Source organism: Leptonotus elevatus, chromosome 1, assembly GCF_054856555.1.
Source record: "Leptonotus elevatus isolate MCC_2025b chromosome 1, RoL_Lele_1.0, whole genome shotgun sequence".
Lineage (NCBI taxonomy): Eukaryota > Metazoa > Chordata > Actinopteri > Syngnathiformes > Syngnathidae > Leptonotus > Leptonotus elevatus.
Window position 1 is genome coordinate 4,032,512 of NC_141239.1, and position 26,477 is coordinate 4,058,988.

General features: G+C 39.4%; 1 protein-coding gene across 2 annotated transcripts in view; it reads left to right on the top strand.

Moving 5' to 3' along the window:
- Window positions 1–26,477, top strand: part of LOC147180436 (disco-interacting protein 2 homolog C-like) — a 73,626-nt gene that overhangs the window by 32,247 nt on the left and 14,902 nt on the right. Inside the window, exons 2-25 of one of the 2 annotated variants that reach the window (XM_086075176.1) lie at window positions 403–474; window positions 1,638–1,778; window positions 1,924–2,049; window positions 3,531–3,830; window positions 7,337–7,510; window positions 8,524–8,643; window positions 8,999–9,196; window positions 10,995–11,086; window positions 12,305–12,415; window positions 12,501–12,624; window positions 13,894–14,003; window positions 15,374–15,476; window positions 15,565–15,629; window positions 17,597–17,690; window positions 17,754–17,873; window positions 19,431–19,545; window positions 20,756–20,895; window positions 21,195–21,331; window positions 21,417–21,625; window positions 23,537–23,651; window positions 23,729–23,930; window positions 24,616–24,716; window positions 25,160–25,240; window positions 25,347–25,470. In XM_086075176.1, coding sequence (XP_085931302.1) covers window positions 403–474; window positions 1,638–1,778; window positions 1,924–2,049; window positions 3,531–3,830; window positions 7,337–7,510; window positions 8,524–8,643; window positions 8,999–9,196; window positions 10,995–11,086; window positions 12,305–12,415; window positions 12,501–12,624; window positions 13,894–14,003; window positions 15,374–15,476; window positions 15,565–15,629; window positions 17,597–17,690; window positions 17,754–17,873; window positions 19,431–19,545; window positions 20,756–20,895; window positions 21,195–21,331; window positions 21,417–21,625; window positions 23,537–23,651; window positions 23,729–23,930; window positions 24,616–24,716; window positions 25,160–25,240; window positions 25,347–25,470 — 3,174 coding nt within the window. Of the gene's footprint in view, window positions 1–402; window positions 475–1,620; window positions 1,779–1,923; window positions 2,050–3,530; window positions 3,831–7,336; window positions 7,511–8,523; window positions 8,644–8,998; window positions 9,197–10,994; window positions 11,087–12,304; window positions 12,416–12,500; window positions 12,625–13,893; window positions 14,004–15,373; window positions 15,477–15,564; window positions 15,630–17,596; window positions 17,691–17,753; window positions 17,874–19,430; window positions 19,546–20,755; window positions 20,896–21,194; window positions 21,332–21,416; window positions 21,626–23,536; window positions 23,652–23,728; window positions 23,931–24,615; window positions 24,717–25,159; window positions 25,241–25,346; window positions 25,471–26,477 lie in introns of both variants that reach the window. The other variant, XM_086075183.1, reaches the window with a different exon arrangement.

The window sequence follows — 26,477 nt, forward strand, 5'->3', positions numbered from 1 at the left end:
TTTTAGAATCGATTATTCAATCGATGAATCGACTAATTGAATCCATTTTAATTTTGCATTTAATTGTATTACAAAAGCATTTTCTCCCCTAATTACTGTTTATTAACCAGTGATTGATGTTGTACTATGTAATCGGTTCACTCATTGTTTTCCAAAGTAAAAACTTGCAAATGTCTTATTTGCGTTAAACACGGAAGACAATCCGTTTTCTTTCACGAATGACTACGAAAATCTGTCAACAATGACTGTTGATATGCTGAAATCGATTCCAAAATGGCTCCAGACGATGACTCGATTATTAAAATAGTTGTCGATGAATTTAATAATCAATTACTTGTCGATGAATCCATTCATTAAGACAGACGAAGATGACCAAAGTCCTCTTTTCCTTCTTCTTATCAGGTGACATCACGCAGAAAGGTTACGAGAAGAAAAGGTCTCATCTGATTGGAGCGTTTTTACCACAAGGCCCAGGTAAGCACTGTTGCACCTCCCGCATGCATTAAACACATTCAAACGTATTAAACACGCTCAAGTTTTTTTAATTTTTTTTTTTTAAGATAATGACACATTTAAACATTTTCCTGAGCACAGTTAACACCTGGCTCCAAAGAAGTCAAGTGTGCTCGCTTCAAGCTTTTGATCCCTGCCTGTTGACGTTTACTTTAAAAACAACAACATTGCAACCAAGCATGATGTTTATAATTGATGCATTTCTTGTTCATTTCTCCATTTTTTTCCTAATGGATGAATCTGGTCAAATCAATGTTTTGTCATTTCCATCCTTGCATTTCAAAACAAGACCATATTTTCAAATTTCCATACAACATAAACTGAAGATGATTCAATTACCGGCTTGGCCCGGAACATCCATTGAAAAATCGGTAAAAATGTTGATGTTTGTTTTCCAAAGTAAAAAATAAAAACAGATTTGTGAAAATTTTGCATTAAAAACAAAAACAAAAAAAACACATATAGCTTTTTAGTCCGCTTCCATGGAGGAGTATGAAAATGGGGGAATATTTCCTGGTGAGTGGCTGAAATTTAGAGGATTTGCACAATTTTAAGTTAAACAAGGTTTCTAAACGATTGATTATCAAAATAGTTGATAATTAATTTTAGTTGATAATTAATTTTTGTACCCGCGCATCACATATTAAAACATCAAAATGTTCAACTAAACCAAATCATTTATCAAACCAAATGATGTTATCTTACCGCTAACATATAATGTGAAACGCCATAGACAAGCTAATGGAATTAGCATAAATGTTACGATAATTATAAGCCTTATAAAGACGCAATAAATTTTTGGGGGGTTAATTCCAATATTTAGTAGAATAAATCTGATGAATTTTAAAAATATACAATGGATAAAATCATATATTATTTGGGGTTTCTTTAACTCTTACAACAATAAAGAGCTAAATTACAGACAGAACATTGAAAATCGCCTTATTTATTTATTTATTTATTTTGGGCCGAGGGGTTGTTTAAATGCCATTCTGTCTTACCTTGTAATGTGTGTGTGTGTGTGTGTGTGTGTGGGGGGGGGGGTTATTAAATCAGCCAACCGATTAATGGGCAAGATCTGAACAAAAATGGTTAAATGTGGCAAAGTTGTATTTTGTGTGCAGGTGCGGACGCGTCGGGTGGGCAGGAGAGGAGAGCGCCGCTGGCCCCGCCGTCCTCGGCGTCCTCTGCGTCCTCGGCGTCCTCGGCGTCCCGCCACCACCGCAGGCGTTTGTCGGGCTCTCGGGACGAACGCTACCGCTCAGGTGAGGAGGCGACCGCACGCCGGAAAATCATTTTGCTGTAAAATATTTTTTCCCCATTCAAATCCGGATTGGTCGCCTGCCCACCCGGATTGGATCAGTTGTCCGTCAATCGTTAACGGGGGTTGTGCGTCTTTTGTGTGCTCAGACATCCACAGCGAGGCGGTGCAGGCAGCGTTGGCCAAACATCGGGAGAGGAAGATGGCCGTCCCCATGCCGTCCAAGCGGCGCTCCCTGCTGGTGCACAACTCCATGGACGCCTACACGCCGCCAGGTACCCTTAAAACCGCTGCGTTAAACGGGACCCAAATAGGGTGAAATAGCAAACTCGGAGCCGGTGGAACAGGACGGATTCATGTCCGGGGGTAAAAACTGGGTGAGGACGAGCCCTAACAAACATTGGGAAAAGATATCAATCACATTTCTTAAAGGTCATAGCTATAGTTTATTTATATAAACATACAATTAAAAAAAATACATCTGTAGAATGTCTCGAGAGGTTTAGACAAAAGGATATTTTTGAAAAAAAAAAAAATATATAGCAGATAATTAATTGCTGAATATCGGAAGGGTTAATCCATCCTAGAGGGGTATAATATGTCCTAAAACCCTTTAACCCGGGGATTAATCTGTCCTAGGACACTTTAAACCCCAGGGAAATCTGTCCTAGGACACTTTAATCCGAGAATTAATTTGTTCTAGGACACTTTAACGCAATGATGAATCTGTCCTAGGACACTTTAACCCGGGGATTAATCTGTCCTCGGACCCTTTAAACCCCAGGGAAATCTGTCCTAGGACACTTTAATCCGAGAATTAATTTGTTCTAGGACACTTTAACGCAATGATGAATCTGTCCTAGGACACTTTAACCCGGGGATTAATCTGTCCTCGGACCCTTTAAACCCCAGGGAAATCTGTCCTAGGACACTTTAATCCGAGAATTAATTTGTTCTAGGACACTTTAACGCAATGATGAATCTGTCCTAGGACACTTTAACCCGGGGATTAATCTGTCCTAGGACCCTTTAACCCTTAATCTGTCCTAGGACACTTTAAACCCCAGGGAAATCTGTCCTAGGACACTTTAATCCGAGAATTAATTTGTTCTAGGACACTTTAACGCAATGATGAATCTGTCCTAGGACACTTTAAACCCCAGGGAAATCTGTCCTAGTACACTTTAACGTGGGGATTAATCTGTATTAGGACACTTTAACCCCCGGGGATTAATCTGTCGTAGGACGCTTTAACTCCCGGGTTAAAGTGTCAGGAGGGTTAATGTGTCCTGTTACACCTGGTCGAGGGCTGCTTGATTATGAAGAAAATATGAATCACAATTAATTTGGTAATAATTGAAATCAGGATTAGGGCGATTTTTGGTGCGAAACAAGAAAATGTTTAAACCTAAAAAATATTAAGACAAATACAATTCTTTGAAACACTATAATTATGAATAAGTTCCTTTTGGATGAAACAAATTTTATGAAATTAGTTAAGAATTCAAAAACAACTTAAAATTAGTATTAATGCCGTCTTTTCACGACGATATGGCGCACTTAATTACAAAATCAGCATAATAGTAAAAAAGTATATTTTTTAACTTTTATGCTGATTTTGTAATTGTGGAGGGTAATAATTGAAATTGTAAATGAATTTTGATTTGCACAGTGGGTGGGGGCGGAATTGGAACCCTTGACAAAAAGTATTTGACGTATATATTTCCAAAGTCCAAACGTCTGCATTTGTTCCCAGATTCGTCCTCGGGTTCCGAGGGGGAGGAGGAGGGAGAAGGCGAGGAAGAGGAGGACGGAGGAGGAAACGCGGGCGTGGCGGGAACGTCATCCAGCCTGGAGGGCGGCACGAGCGCGGAGCACTGGATGGGTCACGCCGGCTCGCCCGCCGTCACAACCAACTCGTCCACCGCCTCCTCGTCCTCGTCCACCGGTAGCGGGGCGGCGGCCCGCGGGCGCCTGGCCCAGGTTCTGGCCCAGCATGTCCACATGGCAGCGCACCAGCAACACCTGCGTCTGCACCAGCAGCACCACAAGACCGGTAAGAAGATGCACCACCACAGAGTTGCCGCACTCGGATATGTCACACACCCAGAAAAAAAAGAAAGAAAAACAAATCTAGTTTAAACTTGCGGGAATAAGTGGTGGCGCTTTGGATTGGTTTTGATCCCATTTGGTAAACACGACGACAGTACGTGTGTCTTATGGGGTTCCACAGGGTTCAGTTATGGAGCCGCTGCTTTTCTCTTCGTATTTGCTAGTGCTGTCACTATCAAATATTTTTTTTCTATTATTTAATCAATTAATCGACAAATCGGATTCATTTTTATTTTTTATTAAAGTGTATAAATAAATAATTGATTATCCAATTATAACTATTTTGAGAATCGTTCTGAAACCTTTTATTTAAATTGTCCAAATGATCGGAATTTCAGCCTCTCACTAAAAAATATGCTGCAATTTTTGTAGTCCTCTCAGACTTTGTGTTTTTTCAAAATAAGACATTTACTCAACATTGGCTTTTATTTTGGAAAACAGTGGTCAAAACCTTTGCGGATTTTTTGATGTTACAAACCAAAGCAGTACTTGAATCACCATCATTTTACATTTGTGCATTTTCTGCACTTTCAAATTGAACCATTTCCGATTCAAAAATTAATAATAAAATGGCCGGATTAATTGATTCATTAAACTGATTGTTAATTGATGGTGTTGTTTTTATCTTAATCGTCAGAAGTTAATTTCTGCTAAATTGTGCGCCGTTGCCTTATGGCGTTCCACAAGGTTCAGTTTTATGGCCACTGCTTTTCCCTTTGTGTTTGCTACCCCTAGCTTCCATTTTGAGAAATCGCGGTATATATACTGTAGCCCTACTTTTGTCTAAATGAGGCTCCTCAACATAGCTGTCATGACAGATAGAAGAACAATTTCTATTTATAAGAAATAAATGACGTCTTAAAGCAGCCCCCCGTAACCCCCCCCCCCCCCCCCGCCCCCCCCGACCTGACCCCCAAAGTCAAATAAATGTCTCCAAGTCCAAATGAGTTTCAAAAAACGTCAGCTGGCGCGAGTGCAGCTCTCTCAAGGTCGCCGTCTGTTTTTTATTTATTGATGCGGACGATTGTCGGACGTCGGAATGCGCGCCGCTGGCAGCCTCCTTTCTTCTTCTTCCCGCCGCCTCCTCTCAATCTGGCGTCCAATCACAAACAGCGCGCGCAAGAATGTCTGCCGCTTGTCAAGGTGAAACATCACGTCCACGTCTGCAGGGATCCAAGATTTGGTCTTTCTTGCGTCGGAAATACTCTTCGTTTTCTTCATGAAAACAAAACAAAAGTCATTTTGTCAACACACATTTCTCAGCTGACAAAAACAAGACGAGACAGGACTAAAACCCTCATTAATAAACAATAAGTGGGACGAAAGCATTCTGCATTTTTGTCGACTCATGAAGACGAGACAAAAATGTACTTTACTTGATAAAAGCTGGACTAAAATCTATGGACAAAAACGAGACAAATATTATGTGATTTTGTCAAATCCCGTCTCTGCTATTCTGTCATGTGACACGCAGTGACACGCCCCCTTTCAAATCTGCAGCCAACGAGTGCAGACAGGAAGTGAATTCACGGTAAAAGTAAAAAAAAAAAGAAAAGAAGAAGAAGAAGCTATAATGTAACACGAATCCAACGGCTTTAATGTTCCAACAATAATCGCTAACTAATGCTGGCTAACTTACTAGCTAGCTGGTAGCCATAATTGCCACTTGTTGATACACTGGAATCAAGTCATCAAAAAGAGGAGAGAAAATTGGACGTGAAATCGTTTTCGATCCGAAATGTTTAACATGATCTGCTAACCCAAAAAAATATTCACGGATAAAATGATTGTCCTGACTAAGACGTTGGCAGTTTTTGTTGACTGAAACTAGACCGATAAAATGATGTTTTTTTTGGACTAAAATAAAAACTAAAATGCTCGTCTTATCGTCGACTAAAAATGGGCTAAATGAAAAGTGGATGACGTTGACTAACGATGAGAAAAACTAACAAGCGGGATTGAAACTGGACTAAAACTGAGGCTCCATTTTAAAAATGCCGCATAAAATCAACACGAGCGGGAAAACTAATTTCCAGCGACCTCCATTGGCCGACGGGAAAACTGTTATTTTCAGACCGCACAAGTCGGGTCATTTCTTTTGAACTGCTAAGACGCAACAAATTGACCTGGAAAAGTTCCTAATGAGCTTTTCTTTGAGATTCGAGCACGTAGGGCTTCTCGATTATGAAGAAAAATAATAATCACCATTCATTTGGGAATCATTGAAATCATGATTAAGACGATCATTTGTTTTTTGGTAAAAACTTAAAAAAATATTGAGACATTTATTTCAAGCTCTATAATTATGCACCTTTCTTTTGGACCAAACAAGATGAATGCGCTCAATTTTTCCACACATTAAAATAGTTGTCAAATGTGTAAAAGACATGTCTGTGACACGCATTCGTCAAAATTGACTTTGGATTAAAAAAAAATTTGCTGGCCCTAAATCAGCCCAAAACCGCTCTGCTCAAAACAGCCTGTTTTAGGGGCGTGTCACTTTTATGTAAATAGCTGCACCAGGCCACGCCTCGGCCACACAATTTTGAATTGTGTAAAATTGGAATTGAATTTTCAATCATTGCAGAAGCCCTACGAACACGTTTAGCTTCTTCCCACTGAAATGAAAAGAAATGCCTAAAAACACAACGAAAAAGTTTTCTTTTTTGGGGGGATTAGGAAATTAACACACACACTATTGCGCTTTAAAAAATATGCAATACTAATAATAATAATACAATGATGATGATGATGATAATAGGGATAGGTACTGTTAGAGTATGGAATATTTGTATTCTACTCTTTACGTGTTCAATTAACTGAATGGTGAGATTCTGGTGAAGAAGTCCCTTTGCAAAGGTATCAGAAGCTTCTGGTCACACAATGAAGACACTCAAACCGTGTTCTGTTCAGATTGTGTGTCCCTTCTCCTCCTGCACATCATTATTTATTGAAAAGTGGGTGAATAAATAATATAATAATTATAATTATAAAAAAAATAATTTTTTTGTATGGACTGATTTGGGACAGTACGACTGAGCCGCGATTCACATTTTTCTGGTTCCGGATTTTCCATTGGTCCATTTGGAAAAAGTTCTTGCGGGCATACTCGGTCATCTCTTGGCAATTTGCTGAGCTCGTGGAAGTTTTCTCTTGCGGTCATGATGTCATCGAGCGATGACATCATCCGTCTCTGCTCAATGCAACGGAGCGCGGCAACGGTGGAACATCTGCCGTCACGTCGCGCGGGACGGAAGGAGGCCGCGTGACCGACCGATCAGGAATGAAAATCCAAATCAAGGCCAGAAGTTGAGTTTTCAAGTGCAAGTTAAAAAAAATAATAATAATAAAAAGATGTGCTTGCAAAATGTGGAATGTCGAGCGAGTGTCTCAATCATTTTTCATTCCTGCACGTCCCAAAGCTTTTGTCTCCCATTTCCCAAACTTTAGTTTTCCCAGAGACGCACTCGGCCCCTCCAGACGTGACAAGTTACACAAACAACGGCGCACCGGCTGACAGGATCCAGGCGGAGAAAATGGCGGCGGCCAACGGCGGCGGCGGCGGCGGCGGACACAGACAGACGCCCAAGTACGGCAACGCTGAGCTGATGGACACCGGAGACGGTGAGACGTTAACCATGAGTCGTCAAAGTGGAAAGGAATGACTCGTCACTAACCAGTAATCCATTAACCGACAACTATTCGATCATCAAATTAATCAGAAACTATTTTGACTAGGGATGTTCGATAACACTTTTTTGAGACCGATACCATACTCAAGTCATCAGTTTTCACCAATATTGATACCAAGTGCGATACCATTACTACTTATGAGACATAAAATTCCCCCAAAAATGACAGATGTTTTTTTTTTAAAGCCCTGTATATCCCAATTTCCTTAAAATTGCTTGAAATGAACGGCAATCATATTTTTTCAATTAAAATGCAAAATAACCACTTCAGCTTTAGTCCATGTCCGATATCAGTACCGATATCTGTCGCGTGCACCGATTCCGTGAAATGAGTCCTGGTATCGGCCCAATGCTGATGTCTAGTATCGGTACTCGCCCATCCCTAATTTTGACAATCGATTAATCATTTAGAGACCTAGTTTGACTTAAAAATGCCGTATGTTTTGATTCATCGTTAATAATAATAATAATAATAATAAAAAGCAACATTAGTTGTTCTTTTTAGTTCTGTAGTGGCTGATAGAACACTTATGGTGTTCCACAGGGTTCAATTCTAGGGCCACTATTCGACTGATAATCGTAAGCAAAAATATTGCAATGACACCGTATTAAAATCACAGCTCTAAAATTATCTTTTAAAAATATATATATATATATTTGGGTAAATAAAAACAGCCATTTTTCTCCCTGATTGAACACAATCTATTTTATTTTTTTAAACAAAATACACAAGCTCTGATACAGAAGAAACATGTAGCATGTAAAGATTAAATAAAAAAAAACAAATGCTAACATTCCCTTTTTTGTTTTAATTCTTCTTCCGAGCTATTTTTAGAACAGCTCAGACAAGATGCTAACCGCTACAAGCTAGCAGGTTTCCAGGGCTGCCGTTCATCGTCGCTTCCTCACGAGTGCAGTGGCTGTTTGTCGTATGTTTGTCGCCAGGCGTTCCAGTCAGCAGCAGAGTTTCCGCCAAGATTCAGCAGCTGGTCAACACGCTGAAGAGGCCCAAGCGGCCGCCGCTTCCAGAGTTTTTTGTCGACGACTTTGAGGAGATGCTGGAGGGTAAATCATCTTTACGCAATTTGACCGCCCCCAAAACATTTCTTTCATGTCAAAGCCAAAAGGTAAGCAGAGCCGCAGGGTTAGCGCCGATTAGCATTAGCTTCTGTTAAGAATGTTGTGCTAGTAGTCGGTGTTTGTCCGAGTCATCCGCACTACCGCTTGAAAATGCACGCAAATTTGAACAATGCGCATTTTTTCAAAATTTGGCCGATTACAATTACGATAGCCGATGAATCGAGTGATGGTTAAAAAAATATATATATATTTATATATATATATCCAGCTGTAATAATTAAAAGAAGTAGCGTTTTGGTTGAGCGAAGATATGAACGGCCGAACGTTTTGGTGGTCACAGTGCAGCAGCCGGACCCCGACCTGCCCAAAGCCGAGGGGGCCCAGATGGCGCCCGCCCAGGGGGAGGATCTGGGCGCGGTCACCAGCTGGCCGCCCTGCCTGGAGGCGGCCCTGCAGCGGTGGGGCACCATCTCCCCCAAGGCCCCCTGCCTCACCAGCGTGGACGCTAACGGCAAGCCGCTCTGCCAGCTGACTTACGGTGGGTAACGCCCACCGCTGCCGTCCAATCAAATCACTTTTTGCCTTTCTTCACTTCGCCTGTCCAAATACAATTCGTTTTTCACATTTTTGCTCATCTTGTCGACATTTTTTTTCACATCTTCACTCTTGTACGTGTCCCAATACTTTATTTCACACTTTTTCAGTTATGTGCACGGGTCCTAATATATATATATATATATATATATATATTTTTTTTTTTTTTTCATTTCTGTATGCGTCCCATTACTTTTGTCTACATTTCCTCACCTCATCCCAACACTTTCGGCTACATTTAAATTTTTTATTTTTACGTTTTCACTCTCTGTATGTGTCCAACACTTTTGTCCCGCCTTCCCATTGGCTTACTTGAGTGTTTATGTTTGTGTTAAATTGCACACAATGGGACTTTGTAAGTCAATTCCTTCACACACACACGCACACACACACAGAGATGATGTTGCTGTGATGTGAGCTCACCAGACTGTGAAATGTCGATAACATGGAGAAGTGTGTGTGTGTGTGTGTGTGTGTGTGTGTGTGTGTGTGTGTGTGTGTGTGTGTGTGTGTGTGTGTGTGTGTGTGTGTGTGTGTGTGTGTGTGTGTGTGTGAAGCAAAAGCTCCATCTTTGTATCTTATCATCATTCCTGTCTCGCAAGTTCGGTGTTTTTGGAGTTCTAACGTTTTTACTTGAGAATAATCTGACTGGCGCGAAAGGGAAAAGTAGTCGTCCTAATAAAGATTTGAGTAAGTTGGTTTTTGGCTTAAAAGAAAGAAGGAAAAAAAAGTAGCTGCTGAATAACGTGATGGCAATTGAGTACGAGTGTCATTTATTTTGAGCAAAAGTGCTCAGTTAAATATGTATGGGGGCACATACAGAAAGTGAAAAAGCAATGTAGTCAAAAGTATTGGGACACGTCCAGTAAGTGAAAGCGTGTGAAATAAAATGCAGAAAGTGGAAAAGGTTTTGAAAAATGTAGATAAAAGTATTTATTGGGACACGTGCTGAAAGTGAAAACAAATGTAGAATGAAAGTATTGTGAGTGAAAAAGTATGAAATAAAAAATATGTTGCATTAAAACGAATTGTACAATTGAGCCCTTCAAATACTTTGTTCTAGAGATGGACCGATATGTTTTTTTTTTCAGAGCCGATACCATTACCGATGACTAGTAGCAGTCAAGGAGGCCGATAACCGATATTTGGAGCTGATATTCATGTTCACGTCAAAGGGAAAATATTGGCATCAAAATAAAAAATACAAACTCTAACTCTTAACGAGATTTCCAAAATATTCGATTTTTGTGTGTGCTTTCTATCAAAACAATGCAAATAAATCGCTCCCTATTGCGTTCCAGAGTCAATAAAGTTTTCCCAATTTCAAATGAAAGAAAATGTGCAGAGAGTTCCCAGTGACTTGAAAGTTAACCTTTTCAAATTGATCCCTTAACGGCTGCGCGATTCTTCAAAAATGCCGATGCGGATATTCGTCAAAATGCTGAATATCGCCGCCGATAATCGCTCGATCCCGACTTTGCTCACTATAACGTAGTCAGCGTAGCTACGTCTTACCAGCCACCTGGCGCTCTAGAATTATGACCTCGTTTTACTTATTCGACCTCGTGAAACTCGACAAGCAGAAACATGCGTTCCGTTAAAATACCATCCGTACGCATTAGTATAAAAAGCGTTTACATTTCGATTTAAATGTGATTATTATCATATTCAACACACGCACGCCGTCTAATTCTTTCTTTTCTTGTTTGATGCATGCGCGCGTGTGTGTGTTGTGTTTGCAGGTAAACTTTGGTCCAGGAGTGTGAAGGTGGCCTACAACCTGTCGCACAAGCTGGGAACCAAACACGATCCTCTCGTCAGACCCGGAGACCGAGTCAGTAGCAGGCGTGCGCTCGTGCCGCGATTATGCGTGACGCATGCTTAAGAATCGCAGCCGAACAAAAGCAGCCGCTATAATATAAAATAATAATAATAATAATAGTAAAAAAATACAACATCTGTTAAAAAAAATCAGTAGAAGTGGTACTGGTATAAAATTGTGCTGTGTTTTTGAAAACATCTTGTACTCCGATTTTTTGTTTTGCCGCCATGATTTTTTTTGTGTTTGTGTGTAAAAAAAATATTTATAAAAAATTAAACGGCTTGAAAAAAAAAGATCAGCTGATACAGATATTTTGTTTATTTCATGAGTCATCTGATTTCAGTTGGGAATTAATTTTTTTGTTTAGCTTTTTTAATCAGTAAATTTAAATGATTTATTGATAATATTTCTTAATTAATATTAATATTTATTAATATAAATAGATTAATATTAATATTTATTAATATAAATAGATTAATATTAATATTTATTAATATAAATAGATTAATATTAATATTTATTAATATAAATAGATTAATATTTATTAATAGAAATAGAAATTTAATGACAAAATAAATCGTGTGAAAATAGTTGTTGATTAATTTAATCAATTACTTGTCGATTAATCGATGAATTTTGCCAGCTCAAAAAAAAAAAAATCAGTAGAAGTGGTGCTGGTATAAGCTTTTGGTTAGTTTTTTCAATCCAATTTTTTTTATTTGAATTTAAAGCCTCTTTTACTCCGACTTTTTGTTTTGCCCCCAAGATTCGTTGTTTTTTGTGTGTGTAAAAAAAATATTTATAAAAAATTAAACGGCTTGAAAAAAAAAAGATCAGCTGATACAGATATTTTGTTTATTTTCTGATTTCAGTTGGGAACTGATTTATTAATTTTTAACCAGCAAATTTAAATGATTTATTAATAATATTTACGTTTTAATATGAATATTTATTAACAGAAATAGAAATTTAATGACAAAAAAAATCTGCGTTAGAAATCAATATAGGTTGCGTGTGAAAATAGTTGTGGATTAATTTAATCGATTACTTGTCGATTAATCAATAAATTTTGCCGGCTGTAGTAAATCCATGCTAGAAATTTGATAAAATAAACTGTACAAATTAATTATCTTCAATTGAAATTTGAACCCGGGTTGTCCTAAAAGCGTCAAAGCACACAGGATAAAAATGTCCTGATGACAACGTGCGTGTTTGTCCTCCTTCCGGTAGGTGGCGCTGGTGTTCCCCAACAACGACCCCGGCTCATTCATGACGGCGTTCTACGGCTGCCTGCTGGCCGACGTGGTCCCCGTACCCATCGAAGTGCCTCTCACCAGGAAGGTCAGTGCCCATTTGGGACTTTTCTTTGCGTCCGCCGGCGTGACGGTAACGCGCTAACGCAGCCGGCGCCGTTTTCTTTCGTCAGGACGCGGGCAGTCAGCAGATTGGCTTCCTGTTGGGCAGCTGTGGCGTCAGCGTGGCTCTCACCAGCGACCTCTGCCACAAAGGACTTCCCAAAAGTGCCACGGGGGAGATTCTGCACTTTAAAGGTCACTCCCACGCAAACATGCACGCACACGCGCATGTTTGGACACAATAGTTGCGACGCCTTCGCCGAGTAAAAGTATTGGGGCACCAAGAAATGTCAATGCTTTAAAAAAAAATTTTTTTTAAATTAATTAATTTATTTGTTTATTTATTTATTTGTGTTTTATTTATTTTTATTTATTTACTTAAAAAATTAAAAAAATAAAAACAGGAAAAAAAGGAAAATGTAGATGCTGAATTTGGACAAAAGTATTGGGACACCTACAGAACATGAGGAGTCATCAAGCGTCTAAATCTAAATTAATTATTTTTCTTTTTTTTTGTCCCTAAATTATATCATAAAGATCTGAATTTCATGGAGAAGATTTGATTGGTTTACAGACTTTGTCCTGAAGTATTTGCTGGATTGTTGAAAAAAAGCTAATATCGGCGGATTTATCGATTACTCGGTTGGGCTCGGTTACTCACCACAGAAATTAAATACAATGAAGAAGTGAAAAGTTGCTTGTGTGGAGAAACAGAAAAGTTGTAATGTTAGCTAAGAAATTATTTGAAGGAAAAAAGGTGGAAGGCTATGTGATTTTTTTCCCCCTCAGAAACAAAAGAGAAAAAAATAAATAATAATAATAATAAAAATTGCCAATTTTTTATTATTTTTTTGGGTGAGAATGTTTGAATGAAATTGTTGTTGTCTTGAGTGTGTGAAAGCAAAAGAGAAAGCATTATATCTATCTGATGCATTCATATTAATATTATGTGTAGAAAACATCGGGGTGTCAATAGGCGACTACAATTTTTAATCAAATTAATCACATGACTTTTCTAAAATGTAGAATAAAATATTTTTTTCTAAGTTTTCATACTCTTGTTAACATATTAATGGAAAAAATTAAACTAATAGAAATATGGCTGCATCTTTGTTATTGATACAGTAATTTCATAGTAATTAATAAAATTTAATTCAAATTTAAAAGACATACTGAGCTGTAAAAAACGGTGTGATCTTGATTTGTGTTGAGGTCATTTTTCTGCCACTAGATGGCAAAATTGCATTTGTAAGACATTGGTGACAGCTCAGTGCATTTTTATTTTCATGTTAAGAGCTATCGGAGTAACTAGTGAAATTCTGCACATTTTAAAATTGTAAAATACAGCTTGACCCCCGTCTCCACAAATATATGCATTATTACGATGACATTTATTAAAGTGAAAAAGGAGTGTGTGTGTTTGTGTGTGTGTGTGTGTGTACATTTGCGTGTGCGTACTTGCAGGCTGGCCCAAGCTGCTGTGGATCGTGACGGAATCCAAACACTTGTGGAAACCCCCCCGAGACTGGTTCCCGCACATCAGGGACGCCGGACACGACACGGCATACATCGAGGTGACACACGCAACATGGCCGTCGCAATACAAAATACGGCTGCATTTAAAAACAAAACAAAAAACGAAATACAGCTTCAGGTTCCACTCGAGTGAAGTGGGGGGGGAAAATGGCATAATTATGCTACTGGGTATCTAGAAAGTGAAAATACAAACGGATATAAAAAATATCATTTTGACCTGGCAAAGCGTCTGCAACATGACATAAATAAATGTGAGAGCAGAGCGTTTTTATTTATTGATTGATATTTAATTCTATTTATGTATTTATTTTTGCATTGATTTCCACATTTATTTCTATTTTTATTTTTTGAATCTCGTTTTTATTTTTTACTCTTGTTTATTTATTTGTTTGTTAATTTTTTTAATCTCGTTTTTATTTATTTATCTTTATTTCCATTTATATTAATTTTTTGTATTTAATTTTTTTATTTTATTTTTTATATCTGTTTTTATTTTCACAAAATTTATTGATTGATATTTAATTATATTTATGTATTTATTTCCACATTAATTTGTGTTTTTTGAATCTCGTTTTTAATTTTTATATTTATCTTTACTTTTTGTAGTTTTATGTTTTTATTTCCATTTATATTAATTTTTTTGTATTTATTTTTTTGTATTATACTATATCTGTTTTTATTTTCACTTTATTTATTTATTTATTTAGTCATTTATTTATTTTAAATTTTGGCAGTTTTGATCCTCCATAACTGGAGTGTCCTTTCATGTGGGCAAGGAAACCCGAGTTTATGGTCCTCCCCATTTTGCTGATATCTATTATACTCTTCTTCTTTTTTTTGGGCACGGACTACATAGGGTGTAATTCCACTATGACCACTAGATGGCATACTCTTATGTTTGAGGCAAAATTTGAAAGAAGAGTGAAAACAGGAAGTATTTCAGCCAGTCTCATTTTTGCTGGACATGAGTGAATGTCAAAACCTCTTCAATCCTGCTTTTTCTGCTTACAGCCGGTTTATAAAGTACAACTTGTCCGTGATTATTGATGTATATCCTCAGATTACAGGGGATTATTATTTTTTTTAAATACGGTTTGGTTTTAGATTTCTAAACCAATAAAACACATCATTTGGTTGATGTCAACACTTCTGGTTCATGATTGGATCTTAGCTAACCAATCACAGCCACAAGTTGATTTGCATGATGTTCATGTTAAAACTGTTAATATAATATAAGCTTGGTAAATTTACAAGTATTATCATATTATTATTATTATCCACTATAACAACTAAAAACATGAGATAACCCCCCCAAAAACATTTTTCCATGTAAATATGAATAATATTATTGCGATACACGCTTGAATTGAACTTGGCCAATGAAAATAATTGTGTGTTTGCGCGTCAGTACAAGACGTGCAAAGATGGCGGCGTCCTGGGTGTGACGGTGACGCGCGCCGCCATGTTGACTCACTGTCAGTCCCTCACGCAGGCCTGCGCCTACACCGAAGGTGACATCATCTTCGTCGTCGTCATCATCATCCTCTAGGTGGCGCTCGCGTGACGTTTTTGTGTGTGTGTGTGTGTGTGTGTGTCCAGCCGAGACCATGGTCAACGTTCTGGACTTCAAGAAGGACGTTGGACTTTGGCATGCTGTCCTCACCGTGAGAAACGCACACAAACATCGACATACAGTATATACAGTGGCTAGCAAAACTCTACACACCCCTGTTGATAAACAATTCCTGTTTTCCCCGAACAAAAGGCGTATTATTATTATTAATTCTATTTGATTTCACTTTGGGAAAGTTTTCACTTTCAAAATAATGAATTTATTTCCATATTAACTCATTCAAACCCAAAAACGTATGAACATGTTTGTTAAATACTTTGTCATTCACTCCCAAAAACGTATTTATACGTGTTTTAAGTTTTTTTGTTTTAAAAGCTAGAACATATAGAAGGCTTTGATGCAGCTTCTGACATGAAGAGGTCGCATAAAGCAATGGTAGTTATTACAAAAACGGGCAGCAGGTGGCAGCAGAGTATAAGAGATCAGCCAAGGCCATGTTGAAAAAAAAAAAGCTAATTTCCTCCACAGTTCTAAACTGATTTGTGAATAATGATGAAACTTAACTAAATTCTAATGCTAATTGCTGCAGATACAACTGAAACAAATACAAATGTACTTTTTTTCCTGATGAAAGAAGAGACTCTAATCTTTATTTTGGTTGGTTCCATGTTTTTATAGCAATAGAACATAATATTCTGTGGGCCTTGAAAAATTTGTCAAAATCCAGTAAAACAGCCGGGAGCGAAAGGGGTTGCTTCAGTGAAAAAAGCTGCCAGTCAATGAGTTAAGCAATTTCATTTGTTGACTTTAAAAAAATTTTTTTTATCTAACTTTAATTTTGCTCAGATTAAAACAAAAACAAAAAAACTAAACAAATTCTTTGGGGGAAAAAGTACAACTTTATTCTCAGAACATTATAACTTTTTCAAATCTAAATGATCAATTTGCAACAACAACATGCTGACCTTTTTGTTTCTCGTAAATAGGCAGCATTTGAACTGAATGATGATGACGTTTCGGAGCACGCGCAGAAGTTGTGTTATATATTTTTGGGGTGATGATTTTCTTCCCTGGTTAAACTTCAAATTTCGATTTATTATTATTTGATTTAAGTATAATTTATTATATAAAAAATATATATTTATTGTTTTATTATGTATTATTTTTATTTTATTATAATATATTATTCACACCATTTTCCTTCATTTTTTAAAATTTGGTTTCTCAAAATAGGTAACCTTGAACTTCTGCTTACTTCTTCTTCTTCTCCTTCAGGTTTAGTAAACGACAGTTGAGCCCGACTGGATAATTGGCTAATATTAGCCCGAGTTAAAAATTGGCAAAAATCTTGTCCTGATATTTTTCTTGCTGTGTCAAAACAAGTTGTATTTTACAATTGACTTCATGTTAGCTCTTAATATGAGAATAAAAATGCACTGAGCTGTCACCAATGTCTTACAAATGCAATTATGCCATCTAGTGGCAGAAAGATGACCTCAACACAAATCAATATCACACTTGTTTTGTTTTTTTACAGTACAATACATCTTTTTTTATTTTAACTCAATTTTATGAATTATTATGAAATTACCGCATCCATTACTAAAAGATGCAGCCATAATTCAATGAGTTTAACATTTTTTCCACTTTTATGAGTAAGAGTATAAAAACAAATTTTTTTTAGAACAGATATAAAATTTGTGATTAATCGTGAGTTAACTATTGAAGTCATGCGATTAATTACACAAATTGTTAATTTTTTTTTGTTAATCTTTTATTCCTTGGCTTTTAGTTCAGCATGAATTGTGTGGTCCTCGGGGTCTTTTTATGTATTTTTTATTTTTTATTGTACATTTAGAACCGATATAAAATTTGCGATGAATTGTGACTTAACTACTGAAGTCATACGATTAATTGATTGATTTAATCGCCTATTTTTTTCACATTATGACAAGACAAAAACAATCACATTTTAAGCAACATTAAAAAAAAAATCATGTTGTGGACTCCAAGCCTTAATCTGCGCTAACGTTGGCCAAACGCGCGTTTGTGTGTCAGAGCGTGATGAACATGATGCACGTGGTGAGCGTCCCGTACGCCCTGATGAAGATCAACCCGCTGTCGTGGATCCAGAAAGTGTGCCAGTTCAAAGGTAACGCAAACGACGACGCCCAAATCCCGCGACGCGACGTCCACGTGTGTGTTGCGTGTTCAGCCAAGGTGGCGTGCGTCAAGTCGCGCGACATGCATTGGGCTCTGGTGGCGCATCGTGACCAGCGCGACATCAACTTGGCCTCGCTCAGGATGCTGCTGGTCGCCGACGGCGCCAATCCCTGTAAGTCCGCTCGCGCAAAAAACAACAACGTACGCACGTGCCACTAAAATACTCTCATGCGCACGACTGCAACTTTCACATGCACATTCTCACACAGCTGACACACTGACATAAGCACTACTAAAAACACTCTCACACACAACTGAAACCTCTCACACAAATAACTGAACTTCATTATCTGACACAATTGACATGCTCTCACACAACACTAAATTCTTCTTGCTCATTTATTTTTTATTTTTTTTATAAATATATATATTTATTCCCAAAACGCTTGCATACATTTTACAATGCTCTCACACGTTACTGACATTTAATTAGCTTGCGTACACAACTGACAGGCTCTCACACTTTTAACAACACTAATGAAACACTCTCACAACACCCCAGAATTTTTTTTTAGCTCACATTCACACAACTAAAATGCCCTCACAAGGTACTGATTTTGTTTGCTCATAAACCGTACACTACTGAAATGCTCTCACTTGCGGGACTGAAACTCTCATTCACACAACAGAAACGCTTAAATGCACACTACTGAAACATTCTCACACACAGCTGACATAAGCACAACTAAAATGTTCTCGTAACACTATTAAAATATATACACACATGCTACTGGAAGCCTCTCATATGCACTATTAAAAACACTCTTACACACAACTGAAACCTCTCACACAAATAACTGAACTTCATTATCTGACACGATTGATATGCTCTCAACACAAAAAATGTCTTGCTCAATTTATTCCCAAAACGCTTGCATACATTTTACAACAACGCTCTCACACATGTTACTGACATTTAATTAGCTTGAATACACACAACTGAAATACTCTCACACTTTAATAAAACACACACTAATGAAACACTCTCATTCACCCCAGAATTTTTTTTTTTAGCTCACTAACACTAAAATCACTAAAATGCTCTCACATGCTACTAATTTTTGTTTGCTCATATACAGTACACTACTGAAATACTCTCACATTCACGACTGAAACTCTCTTTCACACAGAATAACAGAAATAAACATAAACACTACTGAAACATTCTCACACAAAGCTGACACACTGACACAAGCACGACTGAAATATTCTCGTAACACTACTAAAACATTCGCACACACGCAACTGAAAGGCTCTCATTCACAAATTCTGAAAGATTCTCACACATATGCTCTCACACCGCACTAAATTCTTATTGACCACATTTATTTCCAAAACGCTTGCATACATTTTATAAAAACACTCTCACACATGCTCCTGACATTTAATTAGCTCACATACACACAACTGAAATGCTCCTGCACTTTTAATAAAACACTAATGAAATGCTTTCACATCACCCCAGAATTGTCTTTAACTCACATACACAACTGAAATACTCTCACACACTACTGATTTTTATTGCACATATACAGTACACTACTAAAACGCTCTCATACACGGCACCAATACACATATTTCAGTTCATTTTGTGTTTCAACGTGATATGTGAGTGGATTGTACTCGTGTTGTGACTTTGAATAGAAGCCACTTAGTTCCTCTCTCGTAGGGTCCGTCTCGTCCTGTGACGCCTTCCTCAACGTCTTCCACGCCAAAGGTTTGAAGTCGGACGTCATTTGTCCCTGCGCCAGCTCGCCCGAGGCGCTCACCGTGGCCATCAGGAGGTACGCACGCACGCACGCACGCACGCACGCAACATGCATGTGGGAGAGAGAATGTCAATGACGAATGTGAATATCCAAAAATAATTGATTTATAAATAATTGTCATTGACTCATTTGTTCCCCAAAAACGTATAAATACGTTCTATTTTAAATGTTTTAAGTGTCCCAAAGATGTATTGATATGTTTTTAAACCACATGCTATGCATGTTTAAAACACATTAAAAATGTTGAAATGTTAGAAATCAGAGCTCATTCCATTGGATGCAATTCATTTTTTTTAGCCTACCCACAATGCACCACGCCGCTACCCATAATGCACCGTGCAGTCCAGATGCGCACTTCACTTATTGGTCCGATATTACAATTTTTTTTTTACTTTACAAAATCGTCTTGCGGGCCGGATTAAACCCCTTTGCGGGACTAATTCTGCCCGCGCGCCGTATGTTTGACACACTTCTGTGCTAGTGCATACAGAAAGCTTTGATGACGCCAAACAACTGCAAAGAACGGTTGAAGAAATTGTAGTTATTACACAAACGGCCAGCAGGTGGCAGCAGAGTATAAGAGATCCACCAAGGCCATGTTGAAAAAAGCTTCCAACCCCCCCCCCCCCCCCCACAGTTTTAAACAGTTTTGTGAATAATGATGAAACTTAGCTATATTCTAATGCTAATTGCTGCAAATCAGAAACAAGTAGAAATATACTTTTTTTCTGATAAAAGAAGAGACTAATCTTTCTTTGTGGGCCTTGCAAAATCAGTCCAAATCCAGTCAAACAGCCAGGAGCGAAGGGGGTTGCTTCAGTCAAAATGGCTGCAAGTGAATGAGTTAATGCATTGGATTTTTTTCATTTTTTTAACCCCCCAAAAATATTTTTTTAATTGACATAAACCTTCCTAATTGTTTTTCAAGAAAAGCAGGCATTGACTTTACAGCAAAATAAAATAATAAAAAGACCACACAAAAAAACGAGCCCAACAAATTTGGTGACCCAACTTTCTGGGGGTTTTTTTTTATACAAAATGACACGATTTTTTTGACCCAAGTAGATGATATGAACAATACTTCTGAGTTGTTTTACACTAAAAGACCCATTTCTTGGCTCAAATGTACCCAAGTAGAGAATCGGTCCATTTTGACACATCGTAAAAAAACAGTTTTTAGAGTGTAATATACATCGACGATGATGCGTGCGTCTTGTGTCGTCAGGCCTGCGGAGGACGCGAGCGCGACGCCACCTCGCGGCGTTTTGTCCATGCACAGTCTCAGTCACGGGGTGGTGCGACTCGACTCGGACGACAAACTCGCCGTGCTCGCCCTGCAGGACGTTGGACGCGTCTTGCCCGGAGGTCAGCAAACGCACGCACGCACGCACGCACGCACCAACGACATTTTGACAAATATATTATGACACCTACAGGAAGTGGAAAAATTGGCAAAATGCTCACACAGACACGCACACAACTTTGATGAGATATTGAAAACTATTGGGGACACCGATAGGAAGTTTAAAAAACACGCGCACACACACACACTACGCAGACCTTTGTCAAAAAATATTGGGCCGTAAACAGGAAGTGCAAGTGTTGAAAGTGTCGTAAGCGTAAACGTGTGTGCACGTCCACCTCGTCGCGGTTCCCGTCCACAGCGGTGGTGTGCGTGGTGAAGATGGACGGCGTCCCTCAGCTGTGTAAAGCCGACGAGGTCGGCGAGTTGTGCGCGTGCACGGTCGCCACGGGGACGTCCTACTACGGCCTCAGCGGGATGACCAAGAACACCTTTCAGGTTGGAAAAGGCTGCGTCTTTTTCTTCTTCTTTTTCTTATTTGGCTTTTTTGCCGATGTCGCTGAGCGGTGGCGCTTGTCTGCAGGTCGTCCCCGTCACCGGCGCCGGCGCCGCCGTCGGCGACTTTCCCTTCACCAGGACGGGCCTGCTGGGCTTCGTCAGCTCGTCGGGCCTGGTGCACGTGGCGGGCAAGACGGACGGCCTGATGGCGGTGGGCGGGCGCCACCACAACGCCGACGACATTGTCGCCACGGCGCTCGCCGTGGAGCCCATGAAGTTCGTCTACAGGGGGCGGTGAGGAGACATTCCGTATGCGGAGGTCCAGAAAGTAAAAACCCTGCCACAGTTTGGCTTTAGCCTCAGGTGCTAGCTAGCTAGCTAGCTCGCTAGCTAGCTCCCCCGGGTGCTTGCTAGCAAGCTTGCACGAAAGGCTAAAGCCAAACTGTGGCAGGGTTTTTACTTTCTGAACCTGGATTTGCCATTTCTGCGCACGTATAACAAGGATCACTGCCCTTATGAGGTCATCGTCTATTATTTACAGTCCAGGGGTGCTCAAGTTCGGTCCTCGAGATCCCCTATCCAGCCTGTTTTCCATGTTTCCCTCCTGCAACACAGCTGAATCTAATGATCAGCTAATCAGCAAGCTTTGCAGAAGCCTGATAACGATCCCGATCATGAATCAGGTGTGTTAGTGGAGAGAAACATGGAAAACAGGCTGAATGGGGGCTCTCGAGGACCGAACTTGAGCACCCCTGATTTACACGTTTAAAGCTTGCTAATCAAAAGGTGAGATTAGCATCTAGCTTCCGATCATGGTTTCGATATTGGCCGGCGGTCGCTGTCGGTTCGCGTGTTTGTGATCAGTCCGTCTTGGATTTGTCAACAACCAGTTTATTTGTTGCCATGTTTTCCAAACTCTTATTTTTAATTGTCAAATACAAAATGACAAAACATTCACAAATCTTGTCAATGTAACAAAAAAAATGAAGAACCAACCACAAAAAGAGACCCAAACACTCGAACGTTCCACTTTAATGTTACGTCATCATAAACCAAAATGACATCAAATAAAAGTAAACAAATAAGAATATCTTTTGACCATTCTTATTGTTTACAAATTTAAGAGACTGAATGTAACAACTAATATTGATCAAAAATACGGTAAACGTAAATGGATTACATTTTAAAAATGCGGACGTGTCAACAAATGAAAAAAGACCAACAATGTTGCGAATATCTTTGCATGCAAACCAAGTGATTCTATTTTTACACGCAACCTTTAGGGTGCGGCCACAAGCTCACTTATTTTCAGCTCAGCTATGCAATGAATTCAATCGGATGAGTTCTTCTTCTTTGAGCATAGCATGACATGGCTGCCACCTAGTGGTCAGATTGAGACACCACGATTGCCAATCAATTAAACGCTGACTGGCAATTTTGTGTTGCCACAACTCTGGTCTTTTTTTTTTTTCTCTCTTTCTCTTCTCTTGCTCTTAAAAAAAAAAAAACTCTGGTCATTGCGAGATATTCTTAAATGTTACTTGAATTTAATTCATTGCACTTCACTGTAATCCTTTAAAAATATATATATTACAACCAGATATATTGATTGGGACTTTTTCTGGCCACTGGTTTATTTGTTTCATTTTATTTATTTATTAAAATTATTTTTATTGTGTGCTCTATAAAAAATGTGTCTTTTATTCTTTTATGAACGAATGGAAAAAGATCATACAAAATTGTCATTGCAATTTTAAGGGAATTTGCTATTTTGGGATATGTATAGGTCTTTCTTTAAAAATTGTTTTTAAAAAATATATATATATATATAAAAAATACTAGTGGAATCGGTATTATGGTGAAAAAATGCAGGATGTAAATCAAGCACTGCAGAAATAATAATAAACCATACAAATAAATCACTGGTAAGTCATGTTTACTTGTTTTTGACTGTATTGGTATAGAAGCCAAAATGGTTCCAAAAATAAAATGAAAAATTAGTAGGTTGGTACGTATTTGTAAACTGGATCAAAAAGTTTGCCAGTCCAAAATGTTGACTCCACATTCCACACGTGCCAAAACGTGCAATATCATATTTGAAGGTCATCCATTTTAGTGCTAACATTCAAACGCGAAAGTGGCCTGGTGGCTGGTGAGTGACATGGACGCCAGGCAGTCAGCGTATATTTGATCTGCGCGCGCCAGGATGGCGGTGTTCTCCATCGAGGTCCTGCACGACGAGAGGATGGTGGTGGTCGCCGAGCAGCGTCCCGACGCCACGGAGGAGGACAGCTTCCAGTGGATGAGCCGCGTGCTGCAGGTACGCGCACGCGCGCCGGGATCTACGCGCAGATAAACGCGCAGATAAACACGCACGTGCTTTTGGTGGTCGCGCAGGCTATCGACGGCATCCACCAGGTGGGCGTGTACTGTCTGGTTCTGGTTCCGTCCAACACGCTGCCCAAGACTCCCCTGGGGGGCATCCACCTGTGCGAGACCAGGCAGCTCTTCCTGGAGGGGGCGCTGCACCCCTCCAACGTGCTGATGTGCCCGCACACCTGCGTCACCAACCTGCCCAAACCTCGACAGAAGCAACCAGGTGGGCCGCGCAATGTTGCGCAATCACCAGGACGGGACTTTGATATCGCGCGGCGGGGCCTGAAACCGTTTCGTCCAGTTTTCCGAAATCACGACCCACGTGGGGATTTCAATATAATTGCTTTCAACTCGCTTCAAAAATTCTCGCCTCCCGGGGTATAATATTTTCAGATTTTCACTTTCCTGACCAAGTTGCTTCATGTTCCAAATACACCAAATGACTCCATGTTTTACACTCCTTTTAATTGCAACTGTTACCTGCAACTTCACAAATGATTTGCCGTATATTTACTGCCGTGATACAACCGCAACCCGGAGGCGAGGCTCGAAGGCGAGCGTCTGGTGGCCGGGCCTCCACCCATGGTATCGTATAGCCCGAAAAGGCAAGGTGGGTCCCCCTTCCTGTGGGCCCGCCACCCTCGACTTAATTAGCGTGGAAAAAAATATATTTAATTGTACGTTGAGATCAGATTGATTTATGATTAATCCTGGGTTAACTATGGAAATCATACGATTAATTACGATTAAAAATGACTGACAGCCCTAATATATAAACAGTAATTATGCATATGTACCGTTTATGTGTGTGCGATGTGGGCATTAAATGAGTTTGAAATTTGATGTGCTGATACCTGCAGAAACCCCGTGGAGTCAAATGTCATGACCATCTTCTTGGTCCTCCGCAGAGATCGGCCCTGCCTCGGTGATGGTGGGAAATCTGGTGTCCGGGAAGAGGATCGCTCAGGCCAGCGGGAGAGACCTGACCCAGGTCGAGGACAGCCACCAGGTGGGGACACCTGTCACGAACACTGCGTGTGTCCCAATACTTTTTTTCTAGGTACTGAGTCCAACCAATATTGATTTGCCGATTACACCAATTTGGCAGAATAAAAGCCGCAGCCCTTGTGAGGAACGAGCAGTTAAGAGAATTCCAATAAGTCATTGATGGGCTGATCAACTTTCAGAAAGATGAACTTCCTTTTTGGGCCCTTCACGGTCACAGCGACAGCAACAGAGAGAGAAATCGGCAAAATCGGTTGTTGTTGTTTTTAAGGCCTGACGTTTTTGTCTAAATGTTGTCATCGTCTTTCTCTTCTGTTGCGTTAATGTGCACAAATACGAAAAACAAACCGGCCGATGTCTTTGCTGATTTGAAAAGGGCTCATGTCGGCCGATGAATTGGTTGAGCCCCGCGTTTGTCCCAACAAAGAGTACGTTTGTGTGTTCCAGTTCCTCTTCCTGTCTGAGGTGTTACAGTGGCGCGCACAGAGCACACCCGAACACGTGCTGTACACGCTGATCAACTCACGGGTTAGTACACGCGTGCACAAAACACACTCACACACACGCGGTCACGCACACACACAAGCACGCAACGACGCTCAAACATTGTCCTCTGACCTCTGACCTCCCCCAGGGGACGACGGCCAGCTCAGTGACGTGCTCGCAGCTCCACAAGAAGGCGGAGAAGGTGGCGGCCATGTTGGCCGATCGCAGCCACCTGCAGGGCGGCGATCACGTTGCGCTGCTCTACCCGCCAGGTAAACTCACACGTGTGTGTGCGCACACACACGTGCACACACACGTGCATGCTAGGAGTGTGACGAAAAGCTTTGCAAATTCTCCCAAGAACACAGAAAACATTCAGTACACTCAATTTTGGGGCATGATACCGTAAGCGGATACTTCAGAGTCCCGCCAGAGTTGTTGTCAGGAGACCAGAAGAAGGATCAAAGGAAGGAATGATAAAGCAAAGTGAAATCCAAAACCAACCAAACCAATGACTGATTTTCCATGTCAAATATCTGCCCATCCGATCCAGCCGATCAGATCTGTGTAAAAACAATTTGAATCGGAAAATCTGTTTTGATTTCACAAAACCAAATTGAATCGTTACATTTAAAAAAAACGTTGCATTCGTCCTCGAATATCATTTCACCCCATGTATGGAGGTCCAAACGGAATCGTATTTTATGAGATATCGGACATAAATCGGTTTGACGTTACTGATGATTTATTTATTTTTTAATTCGATTAGCTCGGATAGTGTTTTGGAAATCTTTTACATGTTGTTGCATATTGAAAAACATGACAAAAGTTACAACCGTACCATATTGAATCTAGTGCTGTCACTATCGAATATTTTTAAAATCTATTATTCAATCGATCAATCGGATTCATTAAAATTTTGCATTAAAGTGTATTACAAAAGCATTTTTTCCCAGATTACTGTTTATTAACCTAGAATTGGTGTTTATTTCCTACTTCGTATTCGTATATTGATTCCAAAAAAGGGGAATTGATGTTGTACTATGTTACCGATTCGGTCATAGTTTTTCTAGTAAGTAAAAATAGATGTTTGCAAATGTCTTATTTTGATTAAACACAGAAGATAATCAATCTTCTGTCATGAGGGACTACAGAAATCAGTCAACAATTACTGTTGATATGCTGAAGTCAGAGGATTTGGACAATTTGAAATAAAAAAATGTCTCCAAACGATTACTCGATTATTAGAATAGTTGTCGATTAATCTGATAATCGATTA